Source organism: Centropristis striata, chromosome 14 (assembly GCF_030273125.1).
Source record: "Centropristis striata isolate RG_2023a ecotype Rhode Island chromosome 14, C.striata_1.0, whole genome shotgun sequence".
Taxonomy (NCBI): Eukaryota; Metazoa; Chordata; class Actinopteri; order Perciformes; family Serranidae; genus Centropristis; species Centropristis striata.
In genome coordinates, this window is record NC_081530.1 from 10,329,201 (window position 1) to 10,343,487 (window position 14,287).

The following is a 14,287-nucleotide window of genomic DNA, read 5'->3' on the forward strand; positions in this document are numbered from 1 at the left end:
GGAAAACCACACAGGGTGAAAGAAAAGGGCTATGAAACTCCTGACTCTGAGTAGAAATCTAACAAAGAAAAGTCGCTCGAAAGGAGGACAAACACACTAATAAACTACATAAATAATCCTAATCTAAGATAAGAGGAAAACTCTCGAGGGGAAAAAATAAAATAAAAACTCCTACAAACAAAAAGCGCTCCAAAAGGGAGGTACAAAACCTGATAGGAAAAATAAAATATTCTACAAGAACACTATGAAGAACTGGGTCTGGACTAAAGGGGGAAAAATAATAAAGAACCCAAAATCAGTCCAAAAGGAGGAAAAACAAAACGGCTGACTCAAAAAACTATGAAACTAAGAACTGTGCTTAACTAATAAATTACAAAGAAAAAAGGGCGAAAAATAAGACAAGCTGTGGCAAGAAGGAGATAAGTGGCTGGTATGGTGACGGGGTCAAACACACTGGACCAAGACAAGGGAAAACACAGACTATTGGAACACATGGAGGGAAGGGAGCACCAGGTGAACACAATCGGTGATTGGGGGAGACAATCAGACAGATGACATATGGGGCAAGTGACCTGAAACGAGGAGAGTTACTATTTCAATGGTATAGTTTCCTCATTTTCCTCATGATCAATTAAAAATTATTGTGCTTTTAAAAAAATATAAATTAAAGCACATGAAAGTATATTAAGTAGTTCAAATTGGCCCTACCTTGACAGCATTACAATGCTGCTTACATAAATGCACCAATAATAATCATCCAATATTATTTCAAATATATAAAACAATATGAGCGTGAGCATTCTGGATAACGAGGACTTTACTTAAATTACACTTTGATGCTGATACTTTTGTACTATAACTTCAGTAAGTTTTGAATGCAGGACTTTTACTTGTAGTAAAGTAATTTCACAGTGTGGTATTAGTACTTTTACTTAAGTCAGGGATCTGAATATTTTTCCCACCACTGCAAATAACCACTTGTTACAACCAAGGTATGTAGAAGACCATCTCTGAATGCAAAACTCGAAGACCACACCACCACTTTATTAGGTACGGGCTCAGAATACTTTTTACTGCCCATTTCATACTGAAGTTATACTTTAATTGAACAAGATGCTTTTTATTTTCTCATGTTCAACTACTCCGAAATCCATCAATCCTTCACAGGTTGTTCTTTTAACCCAGTTTTGATGTTTCGTGTTGTTCTCTTTTAGACTTTATATAGTTCCTTGGAAACCAAGGACGATAAGAAAAGCATGGCTGCACCTTTCTATCTTGTTGACACACCACATTAATAGCCTATGGGTGCTTTCCCACCCATAGGCTGGTCCACTTCCTACTGTAGGTAATGCTGAAAATAGCTGAAAGGTATCTTGCTGATGGGACAGTTTTGTGATCCCAACAAGACTTCTAACCTAAACGACAGAATAGACCGTTTGTCAACACCACCCATAACGACACATATGAGCGTTTGTCAAGGTACAGCGGAGCATTCTAAAAATAGCACATACGTCATTATACACACATGAACGGTTCGCAGTTTCTACGAATTTAGGCTATAAAACCACTGACCTAGGTTAAGAGCAAAAATCTTTCTGGCAAGTCGTTATAAAAGACAGTTTAAGTTAAGAGGGTGACGTGAGCCACAAAGTCTTGCGTTAACCCTTAATAGGACACTCATTTAAATACTTGCAAATTCCAAATTTCAACCCTAGAGAATATTGGAGGATATTACATACTGCCAGAATGTGTAAAGAAACATATGGACCCGGGGGAGGGGGGTAATATTTTGAGAGAAAAGTTTACGAGATAAAGTGGCAAATCTACAAGAAAAAATTTCACAGATTTATGAGATTTAAAGTGGTGAATCTACAAGAAAAAATATGCTTTTCCCCCCACTTTTTTCTCGTAAAGCTGCAACTTTTTTCGCGCAGATTTGTCACTTTAAATAAGTAAATAGTAAATGGGGGGGGGTTGTTAATAATTTTTTTCTACATGTCCTAAAACCAGTCTAATGTCATGGGGTCCTTTTTCAACACGGGTGTGATTTTTTAAAACTTTTTTTGCTGTCATCTAAAAATGAACAATGCTTTCAAAACATAAGTTTCACTTAAAGTTGACATAACCTACTCTGTACATTCTCATCAAGAAATTATTATTTCACTCTAACTATTGAAAAAAATATTCAGGTTGTATTACTTTTTTTCTCCTGAAATGAGTCCCTAATTTTGTATATTTGACTAAAATTGACCAATAATAATGAAAAAATTATGAAAATTAAATATCAATTTGTTGGTCATGAGTTGCCGTAAAAGGTGAAAAAAAAAGTTGGTAATAATATTTTTCTAAATGTCCTAAAACAGTCTAATGTCATGGGGTCCTTTTTGACCCCTGAGGACCATGGGTGCTATAAAAATATATAAAACACGTTAAAAAAAAAATGTATGAAGAAAGTTGAAATGTATATTATCTATAAAGGATGCAGAGGGGCACATATGCTGAAAGTTTCAAGCAATTCTATGAAAGTTAACCTATATTAATCATATGTTGAAAATGATTTGGGGTCGAAAAGGACCCCAGGAGAGTACAGGAGGGTTAAACAGTCTAAACCAAAAATGTGACTTGTATTTTTCTGCATACACAAATGCGCTATATTAACGTTTTTGAGGGGAGACCAGTCCCATCACACCCAAAGACTTAAGAGGAATTCCATGTTTTTCCTTTGCATGAGTTCGGCAAGCTTTGGGCTATTAACAATTAAGGGTATGTTCATCAAACAAATGTGAATAAATTGCTATAGTGTGTTGTGTTCAGTGTCACTATTTATGTCCCAAGAATAACTTCAGTATGTCCTGCAAAAAAGAGAAGTCAACATGGATCAGTGGTGAGATCTCTAACAATGTTGTCACCATGTTAGTGCAAACTGTCAGTGAACGAGTTCAAACAGTCATTGAAATAATTCACTGTGTGTTTTGTGCTGAAGATCCAGGAAATTATAGATATCACATGTCTAATAATGAAATCACCATTCTGCTACAGAATATTTTCTTGCATTTTTATTTCCTCATTCACAAACCAGCACATCATTCATACAATATAAATACATCTCTGAATAAGTTAGAGAATAAATAAATTGTTCTATATACAATTCAGCATTTAACAGTAAACTTCTAACTTCTGCTGGTACACTATCCATTGCATACAGCGTTGGAGTATTGTTGATGAATATTTTCTGAGTGAGGTTTATATTTCCATGTGAGTTGGCTACAATCAAACAGTGCAGATAGACTGAATGGAATAGTGGCACAGAAAAAGTGCAGGCCACAGATAAATAGCTTTTGAAGTGCATAACACAAGTGGAGAGTCACCATTTCCCTGTGGCTAATTGCAGAGGAATTAGGTGAACATTTGTCAGGGGAGAAAATCAATTGTTTCATTTTTTGGCAAGCTGCAGGTCATTGAACCTCTCTGGCTTATCTTCAATCAAAACAGGAGCAAAGCAATAAACACTTGAGCCAACACAATAGACCTACTGTTGTTGTTATGCTAGCAGAAAGTTGACTGTATATGTATGTGTAGAGGAGCTGACAATGGAGCTAGCTAATTGTTTGTGAGATAAATCCTAAAGAGATGTCCTTCACTTCACTGAGTCCAAGAGTGAACAAGCTGCCATTTTCAAGTAGTGCCTGATCATTAAAAACCTCTTTGCCCTAAACATTAAGCAGATTCCAGCTCTGATACAGAGGAATATTAAACTGAACCAAGGTCAGCAACAACATGGTAGGTTCAAGGACTTTTGAGTAAACATTGACATAATTCCCAACTAAATACAGAGTGGATATGACTCTTGAATATGCAATGATCCTCTTATAATCTTCAGTGTAGGTGAGTTGTAGGTTTAACTCTATGGAGTCTTGGACTATTTGCCGCCATTTTAAAATCCTTTTCATGTCTTTTTGTGTCTTTTTTGTGTGTCCTTTTTGGTCATTTTGTGTCTGTTGTTGTGTCTGTTTTTTTGACATCATGAAGAAGTCGTGCTCCGGCGCTTTTGTGGACACCAGAGGGTTAAAACTGTCCAATAGACAAGTCACAAGAGTTCTTTGTCCATATAAACAAGAAGATCAGGGACTCATTCGTCACAGAAAATGTTCTTGATGTTGGATACCAGTTTCCATGTCCTTTTATGGGTTATTCCATTAAGTTCAAAGTTCAAAAGGAGTTCAAGACATAGATCTTGATCTCTCCACCCAGCATTGTTCCTGCCGTAGGGCTTCTGTCTTGGTGAGCTGCCAGTCCTCCGAAGCTCTGTTTTGTTGATCAAATGCTTGATCCACTTGCCTTCTGCCTCCAAATCCCAAGAGTTGGTGAGACTCTTGATTGCATTGAAGGCCCCTGGAGGAGTCTCCGGCCCATGGAAGTTGATTCCATTGGAGGTTGAACCATTTCTGGTATTCCGTTTCGTACTCTACTTCCTGGTTCTGCTCCTCAGCCTTTTCACTCCAGCTGGGTTCTCTCTCGATGACGAATTCTTCTTCTTTGCAATGTTGGACTTGATCACAGATCTGCAGGAAGACAAAAAGACATCAGGTAAGCTTCACATTTTGTATCTTTGTAAGTCATTTTATGTCTTTTTTAGGTCATCTTGTGTCTTTTTTAGTCCTTTAATCCAACATAAAATGTGATTTTGAATCTTTTTTTTACTTTCAAAACACTATAATGCTCAATAAAGAATTTAAAATTTTGAAAATGTGAACAAATGTTGCAAATATAACATATAAAAGGGTTACATCCAGTTCTATCATTTTATACTAAATATATTTGAGCTTGTCTCCAGTTTTACTTGGTATATCATCATCAAACTGAAACTGGCCTCATGGAGTTTACAGCCAGAACTTTAGAGGTAAATTTGCAGTAGGGCGGAAGGAAGAAGTCATGATTTGGAGCTTTTAGAGACTCCAGAGGGTTAAAGCTTGATCTTTGAATTCTTCATGTACCTGATAGATGCCAGCAGCTTGTTGCGGTTTGTGCTTGGAGAGTCTACCAATGGACGCACACCATCAGTCTTTGGGTTCTCAGAGCTGTGGACAGATACAGAAACAAGAACATTAAAACAAGGCCATGACCCTTCCCACTCCTTGTATAATTAAACCAACTGAGGATTTGTTTACTGGGGCAAAAGTAGTTCAGGGCCAACTAAGTAATTTCCTTAGCAACTAATGTATCTTTAGATAACTTATGGGCAGGAATGCAGGGTGTGCCTTTGAAAACAACACCTAGGATAACATCTAGAGACGTGACTAATCCGCACTGGTGGTTTCATGACCGCAATGCCTCAAAGACGCAACGATCAAAATCTAAACTCTCCAAAAATAGCAGCAGTGCTAATAAACATATGATTTCTTTAAAAGCCTTCAAGTAAATGCGGGTCATTCTCTGTTTAAAGACACTACCCCTATAATGTAGCAACATTATCAAAGACTTAATCATTTTGGTCACTCTGACAACATCAACATACTTCAGGCTCGTCACACATGGCTGACAGAGAAGCGCCTTTGATACTATCTGGCATTCAAAGAAGGGTACGTGATGGGACAGTCCTGCTTCGCTGTAGGTCTAGGTAGATGTAGAAGGAATGGAAGGGCGGTTACCTTTTATAGCAGAATCCAGAGCAGGTTTTATCGGCTGGGTTCAGGCATGTGCAACGTTCGGTTGAACGGCGGCGGCGGCGGGATGGGGGACTTCCAAGGCCATAAGGAAGGAGTTTACTGTGAAGAGAAACGAAACTCATAAGAACAGTGTTTTTTCAGGGGTTTTACCCATTTTTGTGGTCACCAAGGTTATTATAGTTAACGAAAAGTAACGAAATAACGAAAACTTAAACAAGAGCTTTTTTAAACATCGATAACTAACTGAAACTGTATTTTGTGGTTACAAAACGAACTAAAACTAACTAAAATTATAGTGAAAATGTCCTTAGTGTTCGTCTTTGTCAGCTTTTTTCATACGTAAACCTTTTTGGTTGATATGAAATCTATTTCATCAATCTGGTTTTATGACTTAATAACCTTATTGGGGCTGAGATGGATAAGACAAAGGAAATAAAGGCAACATTTATTGTGACTTTTTTGAATCTTGCACCCAACAAATACCCATTACAAAAAAACTAAAACTAATAAAAAATAAACTAAAACTAAGCATTTTTCCAAAAATAAAACTAATTAAAACTAGCAAACTCATTCTAAAACTAATTAAAACTAGCTGAATTAGAAAACAAAAAATTACAGCGAAATTAAAACCCTAACCCTAACCCTAAAACTAATGAAAAATCCGAAACTCTTATAACCTTGGTGGTCACCATTCTGAGTCTTTGTCTTAAGTGTTCTTCAGCCTCACCTTGGCGTATTGATCCAGATGATATCCAGGTGGCAGAAGTAGATGCATTCTTTATCATCCCAGCTGTTACAGGAGCAGCGTTTGGTCCTGACGCGGTGTGGATGTGGATTCTGCAGCTCTGCCCCGTCTGATAAGGGAAGTCCACAACCTAGAAAAACACAAAGAATCCCAAGATTAAAAAAGTGCCAACTAATACCTAAGTATGACTGTGCAGGTTTTGACTATCACATGTAAACACAAAGAAATCCACTTGGCAGGTTAACACCCAATTGTGCGGTTAGACAAATGAGATTGTGATTAATGGAACATATTTATTAACTTGTGAATTAATCCAAGTCAAACAATCCTGCAAGAAGCGGTTGTATAAATATTCTGTGGTTTAGATGTGATTACTTTTCAATTCAATATAGGTTACTTATTGTCGGAAAAGATTCCCTGGAAAGGCTGAGCCCAGATTTTGTATTGTACTTTGTGTGGTGACTGGCAGAAAGTCAAAGGCTGCTGTTTATGTCAGAGCAGCATCAAGTTCCTTTTTGCAAATTATTTGTTTTTTGGTTGTTTTTTCCGGCTATTTTGGAACATTGCTGATTAGGGTAAACCTCAAAACCTCACCCTAAAATCTTAAACACACTGCAAATTTTTTTTTTTCACTAAGATAAAAAAACAACTTAGATTTAGAAGTGTTAGATAATTTTAAAAATCTTTGTTTTAAGAGTTCAAGTTCTTTTTCAAGTTTTTTTTCATGCTTATTTCTAGATTTAACAATTGCAATTCAAGAAATCTTGTCAAGTGAAATTATCTGTCCATGCAACAAGATCATTTCCTTCAGATTTTGTGATTTTATCTTGTTCTTAGCCATCTCTTTTTGCAGTGCAGACAAGGACAAACTATTAATTTATTGACAGAACAGCCACAAGGAATGTATTATAGAAAGAAAAAAATACCTGATTTTGCCAATAAAAGTCTACAAATGCATTAAAATAACAATAAAACAAAATTAAGATACTCACCCTCTTGCAGAGCGATGCAGATGATGAACAAAGTGATGGTCTTGCACATGAAGGAAGCCATCATCCTGGTGTCTGATGTTCTGATGTGTAAAAGCAGCAGCAGTGAGAGGACTCTGAGAGGTGAAGACAAGTCTTTACTCTAGTGTAGAGTCAGAGTGTTGAGGCTGGAGAGCAGCAACAGGTGCTTTGTGTTCACGCTGCTGTCAGGACATCTACTTATACCCCCTCCTGTGGATCGCATCATCACGGCCCCTCCCACCTCTGTGTACTCGTCACAACACTATTGTTACTCAACACACACTTACTCCACCTGCCTCCTCACATTCCACCAGTGGCCTTAACATACAGTACTGTCAGCGCCCCCAACAGGCCAAGGAGGGCAAGGTGAACATGTTATTCTGTCTTTTTACAGTCATGAAAGAGCCACAGTGCAAAAAAAAGTGTGTTTGAATTTCAAAATATATCAAGAAAAAAATCCTTCTTCCAAAAATCACGTCATTTGCAGTATTACAGCCAAAATGATTGCCAAAACAAAAGTGAAAAATGACTGAAATGGCTGAAAATGTCCACAGTGGGCCCAGAGGGTTAAGATATTAACCCTTAATAGGGCACTCATTGAAATACTTGCAAATTCCAAATTTCAAATCCGTGGAATAGCCATGGAATCACTCAAATTTCCGTGAAACTGACACGGATTTCGCTACAATGCAAGTTAATGACAGTCATATCCCGTGGCTGTTCCAACATACAAAGTGATTATGTACATTCACTGAGTGAATATTTAGAAAATGAAACATATATTTCTCACTAGAAATGTGATCAAAATCCATTTTTATGCAGAAACTAAGTCAAAATATTGATTTTTTCACTAAAAATGAGAGAACTGTCTGCCATGTTTTTTGTTCTGACTGCCGGTACCTTAAAAGTTACGTGACTTGGAACAAACCAATAGGAAAAAATACTAACTTGCATTGTAGCGAAATCCGTGTCAGTTTCACGGAAATTTGAGTGATTCCGTGGCTATTCCACAGATTTTGAGTTAAGCGAATACGTGGCTATTTCACGGATTCCTGTGAGACCATGTTCCCAAATATAGTTCTTTGCCCAATTAAGGGTTAAGCCATTGAAGTTTTCTTAAGAAACTGAGAATAAAATCATTGATCATTAATGTTGATTGATAAAATCTGTTAAAACAGTCCTGCAGAATAACATGAAGACTTTAGTGAAGCTGTCAGATGAGAGTGGCAGCAGGGGATGATGGTGACAGAGGGCGGAGGTTAACGAGGCCGTGAGGTGTCTTGTGTTTGTTTCCAGAGGCGTTGGGCATGCAGGACGAGGCTGGAGGCGGCACAGGAAAAGATGAGCAGCGGCAGCAGAAACACACATGTGTGCCACACAGCTGATAGCAGGATGATGAAGTCAAGCCGAGCTGTCAGCACCCCCCGCAGGAAAGTGAGGTCATGGCACCGTCGCCAAACACACCCCTATACTGTCACACAGACACAATCTCAGCCTGTAACACCATCTGACCTTCATAAAGAGATACGCAGCCGCCTGCCACATCAGCTTTCTGTAACCCACAAACACTAACACGTAGTGCACTGACACACACACTCTGTCAGTTTACATTGCCTATGCTATCTCTACCAGTAACAAAAACAGACTTCATGAATTTGACCACAGTCTGGCAGCCCACACAGTCTAAACAGCTACAGTATGTCATGCAAACATTCTCAGGTATTCCCCGCTCTTATCGCTTGTAGAATGGGTTATATAAGTTAAATCCACATGTATGTAGAGCCCTAGGAATAACAGCATACCACAGAGAAGAATGGATGGATTAGAGTCATGTTAGAATGAAACTGACGATATGTTCTATGCAAAGAACAAAACACAAATGCATTGCTTTCTTGAATTTCATTGAATGGACCTTTTCTCAATAAATATTTTAAACAAAGAGTAAGAAGGATGCCCTAATATATCAGCCTAACATCAACACGTCTTTTTTAAAATAACAACCAAATCAGAATAATCAACATCGGTATCTGTATTTTAAATATTGGTATTGGTATTATACTTACATTAAGTGTTGTAACCTTTGTGTTAGAAATAGAATTAAAACATAACTCTTACATTGAATTGTATTTATTAATGTAAGCACTGCCAGGCTCTAAATCATGGGTCTCAAACTCACGGCCCCTGGGCCAATTGCGGCCCTCGTGGCGATATTTTGTGACCCTCACCTTAATTTTGTGTCTTTTTTTGCTAATTTTGTGTCTTTTTTGTGTCATTTTGTGTCATTTTTAAAGTAATTTTGTGTATTTTTTGGGTCATTTTGTGTCTTTTTTTGGTCATTTTGTGTCTTTTTTAAACTAATTTTGTGTTTTTTCAGTCATTTTGTGTATTTTTTTGTTGTAATTATGTTTTTTTTTTCAGTCATTTTGTGTATTTTGTTGGTCATTTTGATACTGCCTCCAGCGGCCCCCAGGTAATTTGAGTTTGAGACCCCTGATCTAAATCTTTTGAAATTGATGTTAAATGTGAAAATAACACATTATATTTTTTAGAAAAAAATTATTGGTTTTCCTATAAACAAACTGAAGAAAAAGAGCAATGTGCAGGAAAAGTCAGTATATAATTATATATCTCATCTGGAAGTCCAGTAGTTTTTGTGAATTTTCCATGAATCAATGTTCATTTATATAAATAATTAAATAGATCCACACACTCTTCACCATAAATGGTTTTAAGTCCAAGAAACCAGACCAAAAACAGACATTGAGAAAGAGAAGGGGAGAACAATTATTTAGGCCATGCAACTACAGATGGAAAATCCTGCAAATATTTAGGAAATGTACAGCAGGAATGCAGCAGATAGAAAGAGACACCTACACAGACAGGAAAAAACACTGTGGTGTGGTCATAGTTTATACGGGTTAAGTGGTGGGGGAAATACCAAACGATGTCACAATGCAGAAAGACTATTTGTAAGAGTGAAAAAAACCTCATCTAGAGCAAATATTTGTCTAGCGGTGCAGACTGGAGGAATGGGCTCAATCTAAAGGGACCCCTCGTCCTCTTCCTCTGCTGCTGCTCCTGACAAGGCAGCAGAGGAACACGGTGACTGCAGTCACAGTGAAGAAAATATGCCCTTATCTATTTCCCACTTCCGGCTGGTGCGGAGGGCGACTGAGGAATGTGAGGCAGCGATGACAAACAAATAGCGGAACCGTGATTGTAGAATCCTTTGAAATTCCTCGAGGATGAGATTCAACATATGGGCTGTGACACAATAACACACAAACAAGTCCACAGACTCAGGGCACAGAGAAAAAGTTACAAATGTGTGTTCTAAGGCCACTGTGAAGTTATAAAACCAACAGCAGAATAAAAGCTCATCAAACAGACACTGGGGAGTATGAGCAATATAGATTCACAGCAATTATAGCCCATAAAGTATTAAAAAAGCAAAGGAGAGTTTTTAGACACTTAATAGCGTGCTGCTCTCAGTGCTACGCTGCTAGGCAACGCTGATGTTCTCTTCTGGAGAATGAGGTCAGTGAGTTTGTAGTTGTTCTAACCTGTCTGGGCATCATTCTGTAGAGTGGTGTACTTAGAGTAAAACAGATGATAAACCAAGGTACTCCTTATGGCATGGCTACCAAGCGTTGACCCTTTCACAGTGTGATCTCACCTTATGAACATTAATTGTAATATTTTATCGCCTGAATAAGTTTTGTTCAAGTCAAATCAAAATGACTTTATTCATCCCTGAGGGTAAATTCATTTAGTCTGGTAGAATCTCTGTTAGAATGAGACAGCCTGATGGCTGTAGAAGAGAAGGATCTTTTCTATCTCTCCGTCCTGCAACAGAGAGAGAGGAGCCGTCCACTGCTGTTTTTTTGGTCCATAAAGGTTTTGTGTAGCGGATGATCTGGGTATTTCAGGATGGACTCTAACATCTTGACAGTGCATCTCTCCACCACCTCCTCCAGTGTGTCCAACCTGGCTCCAACCACAGAACCAGCTCTGTAGACCAGTCTGTCCAACCACCTTCATCTCTGTGTGTGATGCTGCCTCCCCAGCAGACTGCAGCATAAAACAACATGCTACCACCACAGACTGATAAAACATCTGCAGCATCTAACTACAGATGTCCAGAGATCTGAGCTTCAAGAAGAAAAAGAGGGGGCTCTGCCCCTTTTTGCAGAGAGCGTCAGTGTTTAGGGACCAGTCCAACTTATTATCCAGGTATAATAGGAGTCAGAGTTGTATTTGAAGTCCGCTGTGTACAGTGTGAACAGGAATGGAGCCAGAACAGTGCCTTGTGGAGCCCCTGTGCTGCTCATAAATGTCCCAGAAACACAGTTCCCCAACCTGACATACTGTGGTCTTCCTAATATTATTGATAGTACAGTTCTTCTAGGCTTACCAAATGTTATTGGACCAAATGCATCAAATTCTGCAAGGTAGCCTATCTGTTGATTTACAGACATCTCTTTTTCCAATGTAGGTCTACAGAAAAAAAACTTTTTGGACACCATTTGGCCTCCACGTCAACTTGGCTTCAAAAAATATAGTCAATTCTAGCTCATGTAATGATGTAATGGTGGTTACATCTACTTTTTTAACAATCTGTGCCCTGAAAATACAAAAGGCTTAAATTCGAACTATTTGAACCTTATACAGTCATAGTGAAGACAAGAAAAGAATGAATGATTCACCTGCATGCATAATTCAATTACACAATCTTGGGGAGTGGTAGCCAATTAGACACTGTCAAAAAGTAAACAAAAAACAACTTTATTACAGTAACAATTAAATATTGAACTGTGTTTAAGGTTGCCCCCTTAGCCTGCTTTTTCCTCCTTTTTCCTTTCCTGTTGTTTCCATTCAGCTGATATCGTATGAATGCAGAATGAATTGGATGTCGACACACTTCCTATGTGAGATCAGCAGGACTCAGTCAGCTTGGCTTTCATGTAAATCATTTAAATAAATCATTACCATCATCAGGAATGTGACACCATGAGTGAAAAATGCAGAAGTATCATCCTTCATACTAATGGGACGGGAAACAAACCGTTGAGTCTGAGGTAAAAGAGGAGCATGGAGCAGTGACTCAGACACACACACACACACACACACACACACACACACACACACACACACAGAACACCCTCATATGAGTGAGGTGGAGAATATGTAGACAGCCCTGATGGAGACTTTGATAGCATCAGTTACACAAGCCAAAACTACTAAAGAGAACACACTGAGACAGTTTCAGTGTTACACATGAGACATGAGGTTGTCTGCATTAATCACTCATCTGTAGCCAGAAAATAAATTACATGATGTCATGTCCCATATTAAAGACAACTATCACTAACATCTACAGATGAAATAATGATGTAAATAAAATTACGTAGTATGGAGGTAGTGTCTTCCCAGAATCCAACGGTGGAAGGTGAGGTGACTAGTGCTCAGGAACAGGGAACATATAACATATGGGTCTTGTACACTGCAAAAAAGGTGTGTCTAAAAACAAAATAATAATAATAATAATAATAATAATAATAATAATTAGACTTTCAATGTTTCATCAGCAGGACAAGTTGAGTCCTCAGCTCTGTACTTTCACAGTTTTACAAGGTGCAACTTTAGAGGCCTTAAAATCTTTTTATTTGTTATGTTTCCATATATTTTCAAAATTGCAGACCCCAATGTTTTATTTGTTTTGGAAATGCCAAAGAAGCAGACATCTATGAGCCTTGATCATAAAAGAGGATTCATGCGTGACCCGAGGCAACTGTGTATCAAAAAGAAGACATAATAGAGAAACAAAACATTGGGGAAAAATTTGATGACAGACAATTTGTTTTGATAATAAAAATAATAATAAAAAAGCAGAACCTCATGCATAAATAAAGGAAATCCATCTGCATGTACCCACACTGTTAAGCTTTCATATTTCACTGAACTGCAGCTGGCTCACAGAATGTTTCAGTCGGGGTCGGTATCTGATGAGCTGGGAGTGAGACCAGGTAGTGGTGGAAAAAGTATTCAGATCTTTTACTTCAGTAAAAGTACTCATACCACACTGTGAAATGACTCCACTACAAGTAAAAGTCCTGCATTCAAAACTTATTGAAATAAAAGTACAAAGGGATCAGCATCAAAATGTCCTTAACCCTTTGATGCACAACATATTGACCCCCCTTCTAATGCACAACATGAGTGTGCTCTATCTTTTGATCTCAACTTAATTTATAATTGAATATTCCAAGTATTCTTTACATATATTGTTTTTGATAACAACAGATCATCATTTCCATTTTGCCTCTCATACTTTATGAAAAAAAAAACGTTTTTGTGTTATTACATTGCTAACTACTTGGCTAAGTAGCTTGCTAAGCTAACTACTTAGCCAAGAAGTTAGCTAAGTAGTTAGCTTAGCAAGCTACTTAGCCAAGAAGTTAGCTAAGTAGTTCCTGAATACTGAATAATTAAAATAGTTTATTGCAAAGATATAGAACATAAAAACTCTGTCGGGTCACTTTAGACCCATGTTGTGCATCAACAACCTATAGTGTTGTACTGCCAGCGCCTAAGACGCTGCGCTCTTTGAAGCGCCACACCTTGAGGATTAATGTGATGATCTGTCATATTGTATCCTGCTGTAACACAAATTCCATTTGAACTGCCCATAGACGTAAAACCACCAGTGTTTCCTTATTGCTACTTGTTTCTCGTAGATTTGCCACTTTAAATCTCATAAAGCAGCTAGTTTTTTCCTCATAGATTTGCAACTTTAAATCTCATAAATCTGCAATTTTTTACTTGTAGATTTGCCACTTTTTTCCTCTATATTACCCCCCTCCCCT

At 37.9% G+C, this 14,287-nt stretch overlaps 1 protein-coding gene across 1 annotated transcript; it reads right to left on the bottom strand.

The window, feature by feature from the left end:
• Nucleotides 1–4,465: 4,465 nt before the first annotated feature.
• Nucleotides 4,466–7,565, bottom strand: edn2 (endothelin 2). The gene is made up of 5 exons (XM_059349153.1): nucleotides 7,404–7,565; nucleotides 6,394–6,541; nucleotides 5,649–5,765; nucleotides 4,995–5,078; nucleotides 4,466–4,562 (listed from the first exon to the last, which is right to left on the bottom strand). The coding sequence occupies exons 1-5, from the start codon at nucleotides 7,465–7,467 to the stop codon at nucleotides 4,466–4,468; spliced, it is 510 nt and encodes a 169-aa protein (XP_059205136.1). The 5' UTR covers nucleotides 7,468–7,565.
• Between the last annotated feature and the right edge of the window lie 6,722 nt (nucleotides 7,566–14,287).